The sequence below is a fragment of the Zosterops lateralis genome (assembly GCF_965231275.1).
Source record: "Zosterops lateralis genome assembly, chromosome: 3".
In the NCBI taxonomy this organism is placed as follows: domain Eukaryota; kingdom Metazoa; phylum Chordata; class Aves; order Passeriformes; family Zosteropidae; genus Zosterops; species Zosterops lateralis.
This window is the reverse complement of record NC_139764.1, coordinates 89,453,378-89,474,628: the sequence shown is the minus strand read 5'-3', so window position 1 is coordinate 89,474,628 and position 21,251 is coordinate 89,453,378. Positions and strand designations below refer to the sequence as shown.

At 37.1% G+C, this 21,251-nt stretch overlaps 1 protein-coding gene across 1 annotated transcript in view; it reads right to left on the bottom strand.

Moving 5' to 3' along the window:
* Positions 1-5,981: 5,981 nt before the first annotated feature.
* HMGCLL1 (3-hydroxy-3-methylglutaryl-CoA lyase like 1) overlaps positions 5,982-21,251 on the bottom strand; it is a 77,142-nt gene continuing 61,872 nt past the window's right edge. Inside the window, exons 8-9 of the mRNA XM_083856649.1 lie at positions 10,375-10,500; positions 5,982-6,293 (exon numbers count right to left, since the gene is read on the bottom strand). Of these exons, the coding sequence (XP_083712775.1) occupies positions 6,180-6,293; positions 10,375-10,500 (240 nt within the window). The 3' untranslated portion in view covers positions 5,982-6,179. The remainder of the gene's footprint in view (positions 6,294-10,374; positions 10,501-21,251) is intronic.

Below are 21,251 nucleotides of genomic sequence, written 5' to 3'. Positions count from 1 at the left end.
AAGTAGTCTGTCAATTTTATCTAGGTGTTAGTTATTAAATAAAGGAATATCTGCTGGAATGATCTGTATTCCTATGATTCTGATTATACTCTAACTGCTTCACAGTTTTCTGAACAGAGAATCATAGAATCAGTTAGTTTGGAAAAGATCTTTAAGATCTTTGAGTCCGATCATGATGGAAGAAAAAACAGTATTTTGTAAGAGCTTCATTATTAAAATATTTTTCTCTGAAGTATGACATCTGCATCCAATACCCAGATGAGGAAAATTAAGTCTCACTGATGACAGGATTCCCAGGACACACATCATTTTGGGTAAGGATGTGGCATTCATCCTCTTTCCACTGGAGCTGGGACATCCCAAAGTGAAGAAATGAAGGCTGATTCTTCTAGAGGAAGAAAGCATGAATTTTTGCATTACAGCACTCACATCTGAAAGGGAGAATGCTGGGTTCCAGTATTTTCTTTGAAGATTGTTTACGCATTTTATCTAACAATTATTTCAAATTAAATGTGTGAGGATTTTTTGAGACAAGTACACAGGACTAGCTCTTGTGCAGTGTGAAGCTACAAGGCTGTAAAACCCAAGTTTCTACTTCTGTCATGCCACACTGAGTCTTGAATTCTTCAAAAGGAACATTTTTCCCTGGCTGTCTCACCTGCTTGTGTGGTCAAAAGAATGAGCTACTTGGATAGGCATGGGGTCAGCCTTTTGAGGCTGTTGTGGGAATCACATCCCGGTACTCTGAGCTAGATACCAGACCAAGCTAGGAACACAGAAGATGGATGGAAGCAGCACCAACACCAGAAGATGGTGCCATAAAACAGATAACACGATTCAGTTCTTTTAAAAAATGACTGTGGCTGTCTTTCCACCAAGGAAAGTACTAACCCTTATGTTCAAACTAGTGAAGATAACTAACTGCAGCTCATGTTGAGGCACTTCAGGAGTAGCATGGGTAGGGAATTTTGCTGTTGAATTTGCCAATAAAGTTCCCTCATCAGCATTTTGTTGTTTCAGACCACATGCTGAAGCCATTTGGTCTCCCATGAAGTGTGGGGAACCTTAGACATCACTTAGACAGCACAGATTTCCATCTTGCATTGGAACATCTGAAGTTAGATAATGCCTCATTGAATTTTTTCAACTCCTACCTCCATTCCTGCCTGTAATGTTTAGTTAATGGAGGAAAGAAATGTTTCCCCAGTAACTTAAAAGAGATTTGTCTGCTATAAAAACACACAGGAACACCAGATTAAAAGGTAATCCTAAGAAAAAGCACTCAACATGGATTACAAGGTAACAAAGTCAACACAGGCATACACATGTTAGTGACAGCTTATATTTGCTAAGGCTGTATGCATGAGCTGGTTAGTCAGAGCTGCTGAATCTGGCATAATACATGAGCATATCAGTTTCAATAAACAGCAAGACAGGTTTTATTTCAGCTTTAACACCACATATTGCAAAATCACAAATGTATTTAACCAGGCTGATACATGACAATTCCTTGACAAACATATCATCTCTTTGACATTGGTTTCAAAGGACTAAGTTGACTTTGGCTGCAGTCCTTCTGCCTGCTGTGTTATTGCAGCAGTGAAGATCAACACGGCATTACAGCAGGACTGTAGAGAAAAATAATCTTCAAAAGTATAACATAACAAAAGAAAAGCATTGATCAGCAAGTCAAGAACTGGAATTCATTTACTTCTTGCCACTCTTATACCTGTTTAGACACTTTCCTAGATACTTCACAATCAATGAAGAGAATTTAAGGCAGTGTTAGAAATAATAGAAAAATTCAGTAGCAGAAAGTATCAATTTTCTGATACCACAGTAACTAAACAATATTTCTACTCCTTAAAACAAACTCAGTGAAAAAATAGGCAGATCTTATACATTCAAACTAACTCTTTGGAAAAGTATTATTTCATTTCAACAGCACTGATCCCAAAAAGAAGAATTTTACCTCACAGACTTGTAGTCTTCATTTTGTGACTCCTTAATGCAATAATAAAAGTTTTATGAACTCAAATGACACTATTAAAAGAGGAAAATTAGCCAAAGCCTCTCTGGACTTACTCACAACACTAGAATATTTAGTTCTTATTTCATAAGCTCTGGTTATACATGAAAATGAATCATTAAAGTGCTGGTCCAGAGCCAAGTTGCCTGAATACATAAAAGTTTAAACTACAAAGCAAGCTGCTTCTGGAAGACATTAGAACTGTATGGGATCTATGTCATTGCTGTGTTCTGGAAGGCACTGAAAAATGATTATGCCCATACTACTGGAACTGATTAACTTCTCCTTGAACAAAGCACACCAGTCATGCCTTTAACAATGTAATATCTTGACTTATATTTTTTATAATGACACAGTGATAAGAACACCTGGCCATGGAAGCCAAACACCTGGTTGCAAGCCCTCCATAGGCAGGGGGCTACTTCAGGGTAAAGTGACAGCAATGTATTCACTAGGGGACAGCAATAGGAACTAAAAGAGCAGACACCACTAGTGATGGGTCATTCTGAATATAAGCATAAAGGTTTAGGAAGTCAGAAGCCCTGGAGAGCCTCATCCCATGTCTTGACATGTTTTTGAAGGGGAACGTCTCAGCTGTTTTACTCTATGCTGAATTCAGTGCTGCCTATGTGAGTGATGCATGCTCATGGCATAGCTATTGAATTAGCCTTTGCTATTAGAAGCAACAGATGCTTATTTTGTGAAGCCAGAGATTAGGTGTCAAAATGTTCTGCATAGTCAAAATTACGCCAGCACAGGAAAGCAGAGCAGCAGCATTTTATACACCTAAAAAAATGTCAGTAGGCAGAACATAAGATGTCTCAGGATTCTCAGTCACACTACAAGTAAACAAGGATTTTATAGGGACTGCTCACCTGGATCCACAGACCTAAATTCATCCCAGGTGGCAACTTCGGCACATTAACACTGGGTTGGGGTTTGCTCTTTTTTTCATTCTGGCTCTATGTTTTTTCTCTCTTGTAACAATCCTGCCAAACAATCTATTTGTCTGTAACCTCCACCCTGGATTACTATAACTCATGATGTGGTTGAATCTGAACATGTGGGTAAAGTACATGCTCCAGATGTGACTGCTCATCTTTTCCAATGCTCACATCATTACAGAATAACAGACCTGCAATTAAGGCTCCCCACAAGTTTCCAAGTAGTTTCTAAAACAGACCCAATAAAGAACTGAGACATTTTAGGTTGTTCATCCACATGATTTAATAGGTACCTTGTTTCACTGCATAGGGAGAATCAAGAGCCTTAGAATTGCAAACCAGACAGTCCATATGCCTAGAAGCCTAGGATGCACTGTGCACAGAGGGATAAAAATGGACACCAGCTATTCAGTTCCTTACTTTGCTGATAATTGAAGGCCTCACTACCATCTTCAAGGAAAAGAATGCTGCCATCTGTTGCGAGGCACTGACATTCTTTTCTTGGGATTTTTCTGGTCTTAGGAGTTTTTAATTCCATTCTACCCAGTGTCACAAATTCATCCAGATTTACTAGAAAGTGTGTTCTTTTTCAGTTCATAATCACAGGATAAGCTGAGTTGGAAGGGACCACCAACTGTAATAACATTCAACTCCTGGACTCTGCACAGAACTATCCCAAGAGTCACACCATGTGCCTGAGAGCACTGTCCAAATGCTTTTTGAACTCTGTCAGGCTGTGCTGTGACCACTGCCCTGGGGAGCCTGTTCCAGTGCTTGAGCACCCTCTAGGTGAAGAACTTTTCTGTAATACCCAACCAAAACTTTCCCTGGCACAGCTTCAGGCCATTCCCTCAGGTCCTGTCCTGAGTGTGTATTTAATTTCCCCATGCTGAGCAGCAAGCTCAGTCTCAGTTCAGTTGTTTAGTCTCACATTCAGGTTTGCATCACAACTGCTTTTTTTTCAAGGGCTGACTTCACTTTCAGTCTTTGAGAAGCTCAATATTGTTTATGTCAATTAAACATGCTCGCTCAGAGGGTCTTGGGTGAAAATTCATCAGAAAATTCATCAGGACCTACATGAAAGCTGTACACTTGAGCTCAAAATGAGCCAATTCTACGCCTACAGAGAAAACTAAACAAGAAAATTTATTATTAATTAGGAAAGTATTACAGTAAGGTTAGTCACCTTCAGGAGTAAAGGGAGTAATTAGAGAGTCTTTCAAGATGTCAATTTTGGCACCATGTTTAGGCTTAACTACTAATTACTAGAGTGAGTACAGTCTAAGTACTGCTGCAGTGTCCTCACCTCTTCACTGGGTCTAATCCATTACAGAATTTTTGAGGCTGTGAATGGTTCAAGACCTGTTTTTATTTAAGTTCATGTTTTGATACATGAGCTATAGTGGCTGCTAAATATAAAAGCCCCAGCTGAAACACAGGAAAAAGAGGAAAGAGCTTTTTTGTGGTCATCCAATCATGCATCCAGTGCAGGTCAAGCAAATCAGGGTGTTCACACCTCCAGGAGTACTTGAAAGTCTTCTTAGTAGACTCTGCAGGAAAGATTTAGTATTTTGATATGATAGGTAAGATATTTCTTGCCTCACCTGAATACATTTCTTTGTTTATCCTTTGACTTTTACCATGAGAAAAGTGAAACAAAGTAGCTTATATTAATTTTGACTATCATTACAGCATAAACAGGATAGAGGTATTATATCAAATTTATAGTTTTGTGTTGCCTCAAATGCAAGAATTGACTTTCTTAAGTTATGCCAATTCTAAATTACACAACTGGCTAAAAGATCTCAGAAAAATTCACTTTGGTATTTCAAAGGCAAACCATGACTCAGCTGTAACTTGGCAGACTTGCATTCCAGACAAAAAATTATTCAGCGTTTTCTTTTTTTATGTGTTATCTTTAATTTTCTTTCATCTTAACTTTTGAAAAGATTTCACATTTTTGAGGAAAAAATGAGGAGGAAAAAATTTGAGGAGAATATGGATGAAGACCACAGTCCAGGGTTTTAGATTTTCATGTCAACAGGCCATGTTTGGAAAAAATATAGATCAAGATTAAATACACAGAGAAGTACAGACAGATCCTACACAACCAACCAGCAATAGTCCTGAAGTTTCAGGCTGAAAAACAGACAGTATTTCCATGGCACACTCGAATACTCGAAATAGGATAAGGCCCTTTGAACTTGTTCATTATTGATCTAAAAACGACAGTGCAGTTCGTTGACATACTGTTGAACTAAGGCATTTAAAAGAACAGTATCATCCTCAAGAGAGCACAAAAAAATTTTGTAAGTTGTCTCTTTTGTGTAAGCTAGTCCAGCAAAATACTATTATCCTAAAAAACGTGTGACTTCTGAAGGAGAATATCAATTCAGAGTCTACAGAAGGAAAAATCTAATTGTTTGATGAAACCTTGGATGAAAATGTAGCCCCTTCTACACCACTATGAACCTGAATGATGTTGAAAACCTTGCCATGTTTTTATTTGCTTCATATAATTAGGTTTTAATAAGTTGACCAAAAAAGGCAACTACAACAAATTTAACATATGTATCAAATGAGGAAATTTGTAGGACGATTTGAAGGATCTGGCAGAGTGCCATTCACCACAATGTCTTGGAACAAGATAAAGTCGTCCATAATTTAACAGATGTTAAATAAAATTTAAAAGAAGTTCTATTGCTAAAAAATTCTTATGGTGAATTCAGATTTGGCTCTGTGTTCATAACACAGTAACTTGACAAATGAAAAGCAAGAATTCAGATAAATAAAATACATAATAGAATGGACACACACAGTGTGAGATCTCATAAACTACTAAAAATGTTTGTACTGTTTTGAAAGACATCTTGATTAAAATTTAACTATGTACTCACTGCTTCTATCCGGTTTTCCTGAAAAGAACTAAAAATTCAATTTAAAACATGGTGTCCTGGTGTTTATAGATTTTTCTCATCTGTAGAAGTACCAAGTATGGGGTTCTTTAGTACAGTCATTTATTTCTTACTTACAAATCAGACGATTCCAGATGGTAAAGCACAATAACTCTTCCCATTAAAAAAAATTATTTATCGATTCTATTTTGCTTCTTTGATGTAATAGTTTTCTTCTTTCTTTTTCTGATGCAAATGTCCTTGGTCAAGGTAAATGGAAAATGTAATCAAGCTACAAAAAGAAAAATCCATTTAATTGATAGTTCCAGTACTGAATGAAGCTTGTGCAACCTTTGAGTTTGTTTTCTTGTTCAATGCTGTGCAGATGAAGTTTCCAGCTTCCATCACGGCATGAAGATTTACTCCCTAAAAAAGAGATGAAAAATGTTAAGAATAATAAATGCACATGTTGAAAATGCTTAGACTCCAAGTTTTTGCTCCAGGCCTCCAGTTTTTGCAAATGGCCTGATTCATGTTATAGGTCAGTAATGGGGATCAGTAAAGGTACAGTGATTTATGGATAGTTACAGTTTCTAGTTGTTTGAAAGGTTCTACTACTTTGAGAGTGATTTCTTGTCCCATCAGCAGTGGATCAAGTACTAGACTAACATCTTTCAATCCCAAAAGAATCTAGAATAAAAACTGGAATTACAACTAGAAGTTAGAAGAAAAATATAATGTCTAAATATGTGCTATACTTCTGTACTGTCCAACACTATAAAACTTCACGCCTGCAAGTGCCCCACTTCCAGCTTAGGAAAATTGAGGAAACACATTAGTATTGGGAACTTAATCTAGGAGAAACAGGCTCCTATATTCTCCTGAATAACTATTATCTCTTTCTTGAAGGAGTCCATTTCAATACAAAATTACAATTTACCTTGATAGCGCAGCTGAGCAGAAACTCCCAACTGCTTCATCTGCCCATGCTAAAAAACATGTCCTTTGAGCAACTGTTTTTTAACTGTGATAAGTATCAGTACTTCTTGATTGCTAAAATTAAATCAGATCACCGATTAAAGAGGCAAAACCACTTAATTACATCTCTTTTATTACTCATGTAGAAGTTTAAAGTTAGATCATATAAGTGATATAAGTACTTGCTCCAAAGATTGCAATGTACAAGTCAGAGTAAAGTTCCTGTAGAAAGGATACAAGAGGAGACTTTGAACTACCAATACACTGATCATTCATTCATTAAAAACTGGGAGAAGGGTGTCACTCTCCATTAAAGAGTACAAGGTGTTTTGCACCAGAAATTATATTTTCATCACACTTCCAAATTGATGCACTAATATTCAGACTGAAACCTGACTTAAATACTGGATGTAGCACTGATTTCCACATTCTGTGGTAAACTTTGCCTTTTCATTCTTGGAATCAGCTAAAAATGTTAATGAGAATAGAAATAACTTAGCAGAAATGTAATCAAAAATGTATTTAATTTGAAAAAAATGCTAGCACCATCTAAACTACATAGTTCAAATACATTCTTTTATATCTATCTCATTTTAATACAGTTATAACAAGGTTAATTTCAGCTTCTTCTGTTTATGCTTTATGGGTCATTACTTTGGTTTAGATTGTAAAGTGCTATTGCACATAACATAATCTAAAGAATTTTGATCCATCTGTGCTTTTAAACAAAGAAGAAATGAGCAACATACCACCATGGACATATATAGTAATTAGATTATGGAAGATGTTAAAATAAACTCCCCAAACTACACAATAGTCATGTTTTCATCACTGCAACACTGCAAAATGTGATACGTATTGATAAGAAACATACCCTCACAGTTCACATTCATTAAATGGAATATGTGGATCTCTGTTTTTTATACTGTCTTCCTTAATAAAAGTATTGTGAACCAAAGAGGACTACCATGAGGGCACAAAACCCAGCATTCATTAGCATGACTCAGATATGAGAATGGCATAGGGGTAGGTGTTTGTAAGGTTGTCAGCAAAACAATGTGTCTTCAGAGAGATACCCAGAATGCACTTACTAAGTATACTTGGTAATCATTCCATATATCCAGTATCACTCCTTCACACCAAGGAATTAATTTCCCCCTCAAAAAACCCCAAAGAAAACTGTCTCTAATGTTATCTATAAACTTGGATAGGTGCCTTAAATCACAAAAGCTTCTGCCAGAAGGCAAAATCCTTTAATTCTCATTGACTTCAAAATTATTTCACATTTAGTTTGCCAAAGAATAATTTAATGGGTCACTTCTTGTTTACATGTTCTGAAGAACAGCATAGAAAAAGCATCAATTATTATTTTGATGTATCTAGTCAATCTGAACCCAATAATTCAGATACCACAGAATACTCTTGAGTTTGAAGGGACCCACAAGGACCATGAAGCCCAATTCTTACGTGATGAGCCCATATGGGGATTCAATCTGTGACCCTGGTGTTATCAGCACTGTGCTCTGACCAACCAAGCTAAAATAATGTATGGTTAAATTCTGTCCAACATTGCCTGACACTTAGGGTGAGTTCAGTCAACTAACTGAAAACTTTAGTGTATAGTTGAGATGAACATGAGAAAGTGCTCCTTGCAAATTGACATGATTAGCAATTAGAATTTCATTTTGTGCCATTACACAAAAAGGAGCATATTAATAGTTTTCTTCAATAATGATTTTACAGAATTGGCAATGGTATGAAAAACAACCAACCTTATAAGGAAAAAAATTGCAGTAACTTTGAGTCTCTCATCTAAACACTATTTAATGAGCCAGAAAGGATTCAAAAAGCAAAGCTTTGTGCTTTGCTATTGCATAATCTAAAATCTAAAATTACACAAAACCTCAATAAAACACAAACAAAAGAACGGAAACCAAACAAAAGAAGAACTAAGCATCCAATGGTGAGATTGTCTCCATGGGATTTGGTATCAACCTTTAGGACAAGTTGGATTCTTCCTTGGCCACCAGATTGTTAACAGATTAATCAATCTTATCAAGAAGCCTGAGATATGATATATTTCACATAATCAAACTATTTTTGCTTAATTACTTCCTTTTGCTATGAGTCAGTTGGAAAGGTCAGTGAGTATTTTGCCCAAGGAAAGACTATACTAAAAGTCTAAGATTAACAGTGATCTAAAGTGAAATGCATGATTTCGCCTCCTTACTTCAAAGATTTGTGTTGTTTCAAAAGAATAAACATCTTCTTCATGAAGAAAAGATACTCCAAACTGTGCACAAACAGTTCAAAACAGAGTCCATATATGCACTGGATGCTTGTGATTGAACATTTTCTAAATATCTGTCTGACATCTACCCTGAACTCCCTAAAAAGCAAATGAGAGCAGATGAATGCTCTGTAGGGCACTGAATACGCTTTAAAAGTACCCAGAATGTGCAATTCAGAAACAAGTTCTGTAATCCTTTCATGTCAAGGAACTGCATTGGCATGTTCGCCACACAAACTGCAGCCTACAAACAAGTGGTAAGTTCCAATGAGCTCCTCAATAATTCAGGTCTTCCTATTTCAGATATCAGGCATTTAGATTTCTTTCTGCTTTTAAATGCAAACCACACACTTTGTAGTTTTGGCAGTTCTTTATATATTCTTCTTTGAACTTGACTCTTGAAGTCTATGTGTAAATTAAACATAAAGCAATGCCTGAGTTAGCACAAACTTATTATGACACATATCCAGAAAAATGGGGACTGACAGGAAGACAACATTTATTGATGAGGCAGTAACTGAGTCCTAGGAATACAGAATAATTAACATCCCAAGCAAGCCAGGGATAGTAAATGTGTGCTCTTCAGGTGTGGATGCTCACTAGTAAGGTACATCAAGGCACAGCTCAGTGAAAATAAGCTACTCTGCTTCTCCAAGAGCAGGATGGTTAATAAAAATGACTGTGAAGCCTCCTAGCCAGTAAGTTTCTGTATAATTTTGAAATATAGTAAATGGATACCTGAGAAATAACAATGTCCTGTGCTTGGCTGCCAAACATCAAAATTTTTTTTAACTTTGAAGTCAGGAAAAATTGACAACAAATTAATAAGCAGTATGAGCCAAATCCAAAATTGCGACAAAAGCTGCACTCTCCTCAGTTTTTCCACAGTTAAGATGATCAGCCTTCTGGAGCTGCAGTGTCTACAGTACTGAATTTTTTGTGGTGAGGCAGAGCAATGACACAAAGCTGCTACTAAGTTCCTCAATAGCTCCAGGTAGGAAGAAGTGGATTATTCAAATTATGTTAAATACACACACCATTTCTAGTCTAAATTGCTAATGAAGACAACATCATTTCTGTTATGTGTCAAGCCATATTAAAGCACTAAGTTTGCAAAACCTGCTATGGGCTCTGAATATTTTACTGTACAGCACAAGTTATTGTGACGTATGTATCATATGTTTCCTAGAATTTTTTTTTTTTCCATAAAGTCTTAAGTAGAAAGTTAAAATATCTTACTGTGTTGATCCCCAGACCATTCAGCATGTAGATCACATCCTCTGTGGCTACATTTCCAGTGGCACCTTTTGCATAGGGACAACCACCAAGTCCTGCAACAGATGAATCCACTACAGCTACTCCCATCTGGAAAATAACAACACGAAAATGAAGCACTGGCACAGAGTATAATTTTTCATAAATGGCAGGCCATATGTATTAGTTACTATGCATAAAATATATATTTCTCCACAAATGGATATGTTCCTTGGAGGAAATTCCTTATACTGGCTTTAGTCTTGACATCTTGATAAGGTAAGACTTTTCAAACACAGGATATGGAACAAAGAACTAATGGTCCATTACACGCGATTTTGGCAGATAAGATGATTGCTCTTGTATAGACAGAGGCTTTTCTGTCTTTATCTTTCAGCTTGGTGTTTTTAAATAACCTGCATCTAGTATGAAAGGTTTTCAGGCAAAAAAAAACACCCAAGCAATGGAAGTTCTCCATAGATATATATATAGGTTCTGAGCTTGGAATATTTTTAAGATACCTGGTGTACAGTGTTAAGCTTTCTCATTTAAACTAGATTTAAACTAAGACTTGAAAAAACACTCAGCTGTGGTAAATTCATAATTGTTTGCTTTTTATTTTCTTCCTGCTGCATTCAAATGTCTTCTCTCTTCCAATTCATTCAGCATACTCATGATAAAATGTAGCAAACCAGTTACGAACTCCACCCAGGAGATAATACATTTTCTATGGGATAAAGTCTTCCCTATGAGACTGATAAGGGAGACAAAACTGAGCCAGTGACTTTCATTGATATATTTAGTGAGCTTTTGCACCCTCTTTTTTCTATGACTTGATTTTAAAATAAAGCTGAAACTGGAAAGCAATCTTTTTCTGTTACAATGTGTTAGGTATGTGCTCCAGGACATGGCTCTCTCTTGTCAGAGAAGGCTCTTCAGTCTTCCCCTTGCCTCTGAAGGCATTCAGGCTCTACAGAGAATCAGAAGAAGGCAAGGAAGTTACGCAGAACAATTATTAAGTCTTCAAAGACACAAGGTCCTCTCTGCCTTAAACACATAGAGGGTTCCCTTCCCCACAGGAATAATTTACACAGACATACACCAAAATTGTAAGACAGGTCAGGCAGACTGAAATTCAGAACAGGAATTCCTGTGCAGAGATAAATTTTCAGAACCCTGCCTTTGGGTACAGAGTGATTCAGAGGTTAATCCATGCCTGTTACCCACATATGCAAGTCAGGAAGTTTGGCTTAGAGGCCTGATTGCACAGATTGCTGATCTCCCTTCTGAGAAACCTACCTGTCCCTGCAGGCTGGTCTAGGAGGCTGAACTTCTCCTTCGCAGACATGCACACAACTAGCTGGCAAGGTAGGCAAATGATACATCTTGCATGTTGCAGTTGCTAAGCCCCCTTTCCAAATATACTTATTAATTGGTTTTTTAGTTCTGAAATAAGCTACCTCAATGTGGGTTTTTTTTTGTATTTGCTTCTAGTTTTAACAGCACGTTCCATAGTTTTATTATTGGCCTTACAGACTCTTTGAACTTCTAACATCTCTGGAAAGCAATAATAAAGAATAAAGTCCTATTCTTGGAGAATATTATCTTGATCTAGGTAGCTGCTAAAAGCATTTAATAAAGACCTCAAAGGAATTAAGGTGCATAACTGTGACAGGCAAGAGAGTACCATATAATATTGCTCACACAATGAGAATCTCTAAAAAGAGATACTGTACTTGAAAGTACACCAATCTCTGACTTATGGAGTGAATCACCAAAGTGTATGTTTCCCATTTCAGTCACTTGTCACATTCTTTGTTTGTGTCAGGCACCAGTCAGAAAATTTGCTGTTTGATACATCTGTGTCCAGTACACAGAGAATATGCATTCATGACAGCTGGAAATTCTGTCTCTTTTTGCACTAGCTGCTAAGATTCATACATTTACTCTAGAAGTCATTGCTCCAAGATCCACAGTGGCAGCTTTCAGCTTGCAAGTGTCCATGCAGAGACACAGGTAAAGCTTCTTATTGGAGAGATTTAGGGTATGGTGAAGGTCTGCAGAAAAGGGTGTCTAACATGTGGATGTACAGACTGATAAAAGCATGATCCCACTACTATGCTCTCTCAGTCTGATTTTAATACTTACATCACTGTTTCAGAGATGAAAAGACAAAAGAAAGTGTCTGAGGGATAGATTTGAGAAATCAAAACTGATCCTTTATAGTAGATTAAAGAGCATATATGGTATATTAGAATATATTCCAAGTAGTATTTTAGAATATATGAGATGGCATCTAGTAACACTGTGCCTATTACCCTTTCTCATATATTTAAACATTACAAGTATGAAACCTTCAGCATAATCAGAAGATGAACTACAAGAACTAGCCTAAACAACAGATTAACAAGGTTAAGAGCACAGACAAAGAGAAAAACACGGACTCTAAGATGATATGTTCTCTTGAAATTGGGCCAAGAGGGCCAAAGCACACATGGGAGAAATAAAGGTGAAGAAGTGAATGAAAGAAGACCACCACCATGGCCTGGAGACCACCACCACTAAAGACTGAGCATGTCCAGAAGGGCGTGGAGTAATTACCATACCAAGTGAGGATGGGCGGGATCAGGAAATAAATATGTATGAAGAGGGTCTGTGGGATGTCATGCATATGTAAAACCTCAAGAAATAAGAAAGAGGGCAAATCCCCTGGTGGGGATGCGTGTCTTTGGTGAAATTATTCCCCACGCATCTCGATGTCAATAAATACATACCGCTCTAACAACTAATAATAGCTGTGGGGGTTTTTTTCTGCGACGTTTTAGTGTCTTTCATGGAAGTTTTCCTAATCTGTAATTGCTAGTAATTCCTAATCGTAAATGCTAGAGTATTTTTCTTCATGTACTCATTCATGTACTGGTTTTAAGTAACTTTTACATGGGGATAAAACTATAAATAATGTGGTGAGGTACATCATGGCTGTTAAATTCCCAAGGAATATCAGCAGACTCAGGAACAGCTTCAGTAACATATAAACAGTCACTTTCTAATCCCAGAAAATTATCTCAATAAATTCTTGTCCTTTCACATAAATGGGAAAAAAAGAATCAACTAAATAGTGTTTGGTACAAAACAGCCAAAATAGTCAGTAGCCTGCTCCACTCCTTCACAGAACACTCACTGTAAAAAAAAAAAAATAACATCATCCTCCAGCATTAAAAGGGCTTGTTTTTATATATTGAATATATATACATTTTAATACAAACACTAGTGATGCCACCATAATTCTGAATTTGCAGTGCAAATCTTATAGCAGTGGGGTACAGGTTTCTTATAATTGTTTGTTGAAAGTGTTGGCAACCACATGGGATATCACAGTGACTTGAAGGTAACATGAAACACCTATCTTTGTCTAACCACACTCTTGTATTCTCAGGCAGCCTTGTCTGAGTTATTCAAAGTACCCTCACTGGAAGCTGGAGTAAGCTCGGACAATTTATCTTATCACAGATGCAAGAGCATGTAAACCCTGATGCCTTCTGCTGGCTAAGCAGCGGGAGCAGTAATTTCCACATGATGGATAGTGATAAATATTGTCTTTTAAATCATTGGCTGTTTTGGCTGAATAGAAAACCAGGAGAAGGTCTAATAACACCCTTACATTAGTATCATCCTTGGGGGGCTGGCTTTAACCCCAGTACAGGACACTTAATCCATTACTTTCCAGAAACAGTGTATAAACATGAAGTCTCTAAAATTACATTTCTATCAGGATATATTTACTATTTCAACATTAAGCCAGTAGTAGACAAGGTCTAAACATGGCATATATAATACAGCAACCCAGACTGACCTCTAAATCTCACAGTTCTTCAAACAGGGTCTTAATATGCAGTGAGCAGGTGTCTCTCCTTTAAGATAATGTCTTTTAAAGTTCTCTTCATAATGCTTTTGATAGGATATCTATTGCAATGTACTACTATTTCAGCAACAGCATCAGCTGCATCTGTCTGCTATTGCATGCTGTACAGACAGTCATAATATTTTTGCTGACTCAAGTGCAGAATCACTCCAGTTCATCTTCAGTATGGCCCCATTCAAAAAAGTCCTTAAATAATCCATACTTTAAGCTCCAATCTAACAGTGCTAAAACCAGATGTTGGAAAACATCCCTCAGCAGTGCTACTAACTAATTTGGAGGTTGATATTATAGCCCAGCCTGCCCAAGCACAGAGCCTGAAATAGCACCTAATAAATAACTCCTCTGCACAGTTGAGCAGCTATGAAGCTGTTTTGCTTTTGCAGCCACTAAAAGCACTAATGCTCTAAAGGTGCTTTAAAGTAAAACATAAAAATTGACAAAATATGTAAAATAAGGTATTTTTCTTCATCACATCTTCCATATTTGTCAGACTTTTACAGGAGATAATGAGTTTCAAGCCTTCTAGCAATCCAAGCTTGCAAAAAATTCACTGTCAATATGTAAAAAATCCACAGTCTCACTGTCACTTCCTGACAGGCACTAAATTGTGCTGACATTCATGAGAAGTTGTACTGCAGCTATTTCATAGGATATGTCCTAGATGAGCACTCACTGAGCTGCTTACATATGGACATGTGTGGGGGTGAACAATGGCTTTGCTGCCAAGACAACTATAGTACTTCAATATTTTTTGACACTTTTTGGTAATCACAAAATTCCTGACAGTGGTTCCTGAACACCTTCCAAACTTTAGCTTTGGCTAGCTTTAGCTCACTCTCTAGAGAAGGCAGAGGACTTTTTGCTCCTGTCCCATGCTAACTTCCTAATTCCCCAATGAGAAAGCAAGGAATTAAATTCATCACCTTTGTCAAACAGCCAATTTTAACAGGAAACCATTATTGCCAGTGAATGCTTCATGTTACTCAGTTTGCTTTACTAGCTCTCCATAACTTCTTGTTGGGACAGTCAGTCTCCTTCCTTACTGATCTTTAAACCTGGTTTGTCTGGCAGAAGTTTAACTTTGTTTCTCTTTTAAAAATGGCAAGGTCAGCATCAGTAACTCCAGGAAAGTATGTTGTATAAATTAGAAGCTATAAATCAGCTTTCATAAATTTGGCTTCTTCTAAACTATGAGATTTTGAAAGCATAATATCAAGGATACACAGTACTCATTAAACAGAAAAATACTTCTGCCACAAAGTCAAGGGGCCACAGCACTGTGAAGTTCAGTGCCCAATGTCTTAAAGATGGGTGCGTGTAGATATGCCAAAGAATGGCTGCATTAGTTCAGCATTTGTCAATGAAGGGAGAAGGCAAGGAGGAAGAAGTACAATATGTAAGGTCAAAGGCTGGCCACACAAAAGGCAGTACAAGACTAATGCTATTTAATCCTGCATCCTGGTCAGTGCCTTGCTGGCACTCTTGCAATGATGTGGTTCTGACATATTACTGTGTCTCTCTGACATCAGCCTGCTACCCACTACTACATTGTATACCACTGGCAGAAACACCCTCTCCTGTAGAGAGACTGAGATAACCACAGAAACAGAAATAACAATTCCAGCAATGCTTTGTAAGGTTCAGTGGCTACAAAGACCCTTCCCTAATTCACATTGGCAAGTTGTCTAAAATCAAGGCTTGCCATTCTCCTGTATTTCAATAAAATAAATGTGCGCAAATAAATACTTTTTGGTATTTAAGAAATTGAAAGCTTAATTTTCTATGTATAAGGCAATCAAATGGGATAACTTCTCTCTGTGGAAATCCCTGAAAGTTATCTGCATGTCCTTCCTGCTTCTTTTTTTCTCTGCTTTTGCTGAAGGTTAACACATCACAAAACTGCTTTTCAGAGTTAACACCATCCCTATTGACCACAGGGTGTCACTGTTACATTAAAATCTCTGATTTCCCAGTTCACGTCGTTTGAAAATTAATACATTCATCGAGGGGAAAAAAAATCCTTTTCTTCCAATACATATTGAGATGCAAGCAATTTGTGAGCAGACGTGCCATATAAAATAGGTTAATACTGCATTCCTTTAACTTATTGTACACATCTTTTCATATTGCTACTGACACATTTATTATAAGCAAAGCTGGCAATGACATCTAGAGTTAAAGTTCCCTAACACTTTTTGTCATAAGGCCCCACTTTCAGTTGTTTATTACTTTGCCAGCCTTTAACTGCTGGAACTTATATTTTCCATACCTTTTCTCTGTCTCAGATAGATTGTCTTGAAAGTTTTAGTAAAAAATGGGCTTGGCCACTTCCGAGAACAAGTTTTGGGGAAGAAAAACACTCTGTTATGTTAATATTCAGTAAGTTTTACATGGGTTTCTTGGAGATATTTTTGTAGCTTTGCACTCTCAAGTTTGGCACAGAAGGGATCTTAAATGATCATAGTCTGGACTTAGTTACAAGCCTAGGGAAGTTCCACCTTATTTCCACCTTATTGTCAGGAACTGGTCAGTCTGGGAGTTAAAATGCCCAAGGGTCAAGACAGAAGCAGCTGACCATGATTTTTTTTTTTTTTTCTTTATCTCAATAAAGAATTCTGAAGCAATTTCTCTGAGACTGAGTTGGAGAATCTGTGTCTCTGACTGACAATGCATCACCTGCACAAAAAGCCTGAGCAGTGAGGTCTGTGTTGCAGACCTGGTTGTTCAGAAAACATTCATGGATGTTTAGGGGGAATCAATTCCATTCAACACAAGACTGGTTTTGAGATTTTGGAATGCTAATAAAAATCCTATGCCATAACAAAATTAATGAAGCAGATGTTCACAAATCATTATTCTAATTGCCTATGCAGGGTTATTGTGCTTTTTTTAGGAATATGTGTACTCTTTTATTTAAAAACACTGGACTTTGCTGGTGTGGGGCTGTGCTCAGTTCGAGTTCTCCCTCGCTAAGGATCACAAAGCTGCAGGGGGAGCAGGAGGCACACCAAGGTCTTGTTGGAACCCATGAAGATGCAATGATCATCAAAACAGTAAGTGACTTTCCATTCTCCTTTCCTTCCCTCCCCAGGCAATCCAGGGCATTGCCAGATGCTACTGCTGACTCAAAGTAAGTAGCTACTGCCTGAGATGCTCTTCAGCAGAAGTTGCTGCTCTCAAGCAAACCTGTGATAGTTTAACAATTTATCTGCTTACTTTGTTATGAAATAACGGGATCTATAAGCACAAGGTATTTGTTCTATAGACAAAAGTTTGGACACAGTCAGAAGACCAATGAAATAGGTAGGGCAGAGAAGATAATAATCTTGGGATCTGGAGGGAAAGGGGGAACTAGACAGAAAAGGCAAAGGGGAGCTTTGGGGGAGGCTGGGACAGAACTATCTGAACTATCCAGAGGTGCAGCAGCTGTGCCAGGTTGCTATGCCCTACATATGGGTAGTATAGGGTTAAAATGGTTTTTAAAATTGTAAGAATTGTAAACGGGTAACTGGGGAGGTGGTAGAGGTGGTTAGAAAGGTGAGGCCCAGACCTGCAGGACAGCCAGGCCTTGGGAACGGAATGTTAGTTTTACTGTAGCCAGGACAATACTTTCATGTTACTGTCTAAACCAAATCAAGTATGACTTTGCCTGGGTAATAAATCAGGGGAGAGGGGGGTGATTGTGATAAGGGAAGAAGTTGATTCAAATGAATTAATATGTATAACATAAGAGCATAAAAGCACGAGCCTCTCTATGTCCAGTGAACACATGATTTAGGCCTTCTGCTGCCCCTGTGTTCCGAGCCCTCTCCAATAAAGCACCAACATATGATTGCCTCCATATGATTATATGTTTCTGAACGCTAACAATATCATCAGGTAACAAGAAGGTCTTTCTCATATGCTGCATGCCACTTTAAATCATTAAAAATAAACTGGAAAATAAACAGAGGGCCTTTGAATGGACAGGGGGGATAGATGATTACTTAACTCCATGGTAAAGTTACCGAGGGTAGCTTTGGGAGAGGAAAATTTAGCTGAGATTGGACAAAGGATGTTTGGAGCTGCTTACTGTTAAGGTCCAATGAAGAAAGAAAATAAAAATCCACTTACTTCCATGGATGGCTTACAGAGGATAAGCTGAGTAGACACATATCCACTAAAATAAAATGGCTGAATTATCATAATATGGGATATCAGCTGAGAATGAGTTGAATGAAGGACAGAACAGGTAAAAATCAATGTTTGTGATGCAGGCTGCAGACAGTGCACTTCTCTGTGAGCCACAATACTGAAAAGGGCAAAGTCTACTATGAAAAATCAGGAAAAGACACTGATTTGAAAGGTCTAGTATTTGAAGTGCAATGTGGCAAATGTGGAACGTGAGTCTATCAATGAAAATGGCAAATCTAACACAAGCAAATGGCAAATCTGACAGACTAACTTCATTATGTGCTCCCTGATATAGGAAAAAGTGGCCTTTTCAAATACTATCTTATGTACCCCTTTTGCTGTATCTGTACCTTAGAAAGAAACTAAAAATTCTTTTGATCTTGTTTTTTGCCCTTGCTAGCTTTTGCCAACTCCCAACCCTCCTAGTCAGTGGAAGACCAATTTGTGTTGAGTCACTCTTCAGCTTAAGCTGGGTGACCAAATTGTTCCTGGAGGTGTAATTTCCCTCACTTCTTATACCCAGAACACTTGCAGCATTATGCATTAAGTGCCAGTGGACACTACCTTGTACCAATGTCAGCAAACAAAATAGATGGATGGCAGAAAATATCTACTGTTTTAAAGTAAATTTGCAGCAATGATGGCATTTACAAAAACATAAGAAGTTTTTACATAAGTTTTTACAAAAACATAAGAAAGTAGAGCAGAACCATTTTCATTCCACAGTAGCATTATTGTATATCAGCATCAGGGTATCTAAAGGAATAAAATAATAGCATTTAAAATGACATCTGACTTCAATTCATCCTGTGCCTTCATGCATTGTTACAATTTTTCAGATTATTTTAAAATGTACTACAAGGATATGTAGAATTTTGAATCCTGGTTTGGTCTTTACATAATTTATAGTATCTTTTGCATTTCATATTAATATACATAATAGATGCTTTGTACTTGGAATATATAATATATTTTTATAGCAGTTATTTTCTAATGTGAGAGATTCCTTTTCTTATTTATGGAGATAAATCTCACAATAGAAATGAACATTTGTGAATCCTACTCAAGCTGAACAGATATGTATCTCCATAATTCACTATCACTCCTTATAAGATTTAGAGTCAACCAAAAATAACTTGTACAGTTAATGCTGTTAAATAAAACCTGCGCTTTTTATTCAGACTTAACAATGATTTCAAATCTCTCTTAATTCTATTTTCAGAATCCCCTGAGTGAAAAAATGCTTTATTCTACTTTAGTATGTAGGATACACGGAGGTTCAGAGGCTGCTTAATATTCATTGACAAACCACACTCAGCATAAAGAAAAGTGGATTTACAAGACGTATGGCAAACTAACCTTAAAAAAACCCAAAAACTCCTGGCATTTGTTACATCTTCTGGATTGCACAGGTGCACATCCATCTTCTCCCAAATATGGAAAATAAGAACTGCATCCTCCATTCAAATGCTTTTAACTAATTTACAGCTAGACTGGAGACAATATTTATCATCACAAAGTATAAAGCCAAATGTCTTTTTTCTTCAGGAGCACCAAAGATTAACAGATTAGAATGTTTTCCACATGTCCACTTTGCTGTCAAGAGAATATTAAAGAAGTTTTCCAGCTTCCGCAGCTCAGCCAGATGTCAATGGATCCCACAGTGAAGCAAAATTGGCAGAGTAGCCTTCTCATGACCCCAGCATTGTTTTATCAAGGATCAGTTTAAAAGTATAAAGGGCCATTTCTTGCTGAGATCTGTAATGTTTTTCAGCCCTTTTCCCCTGCAATTACACAAAAGTGCTGACTTTGTTGAACTACTGATACGCAGTAGTATTTCTTATGACTTCTCTCACACTGTGTTATAATTGCTGTTTATGTTGGCACAAGAAAAGTACCACGTCTTGTTTCCACTGTACATTTCCGGACTCTAGTTTCAGTAACATCAGTGTAGGATATTGTACTGGGCATACGTTTTGTTGTGCAAACATTAACTGGTAATTTACCCTGTCAATCTCCACAGTATGGCTTCTAATTACCAGAGGCTGAGGGGCTTCAGATGGACATTTTACGAAATATTTAAAGCAGCTATCCTGCTTACTTTTTTTCCCCTTCACTGGTATTTGTGTTTTGAAAATCATTGCAAGAGTAAAACAAATGCCATAAAACAAAACTCAAAACCAAATGTATTCATTCTTCTGCACCTCATTCTCTAGAGTAACTAAAGACTAGTTTCCCAATTAGTGAAGCAAAAATCATGACAATATTACAGCAAACATGATAGTAAAGTACCAGTTATTTCTGTTTGCTTGCAATTTGACTACTCTCTTTTTATTTTTAACAAGAAAAAAAATACTTCTAATGGCATTTTTTTTCTTAAAATTCATTCTTGCTAAATAGCCTGTGAACTTGCAAATGGCTGTGCACATCCTTATTTGATTCAAGACTCAGACAAATGTACTTAACAAATGGGACCACTACAGTCTTGTCGGAAAATCTACTGCAAAGATTCAGAACCAAGGAACAATCTCCCTTTAAGAGCTATGGAATATATGTTTTAGTCATTCATGTGTATAATTTCAAGGAAGTAGCACTTTATATTTTGTGCAAAAATACAGTGTCTTGAGTAGAATTCCAGGATGGGATTATACAGTAACAATAATTACAGTAACATGGGCAAAGAAGATGCAATCAAATAGGGCATTTTTTGGCCACCTTAGGGAGAGAGAATTTTTATTTCAAATAAATTTTTCATCACAATTTTCAT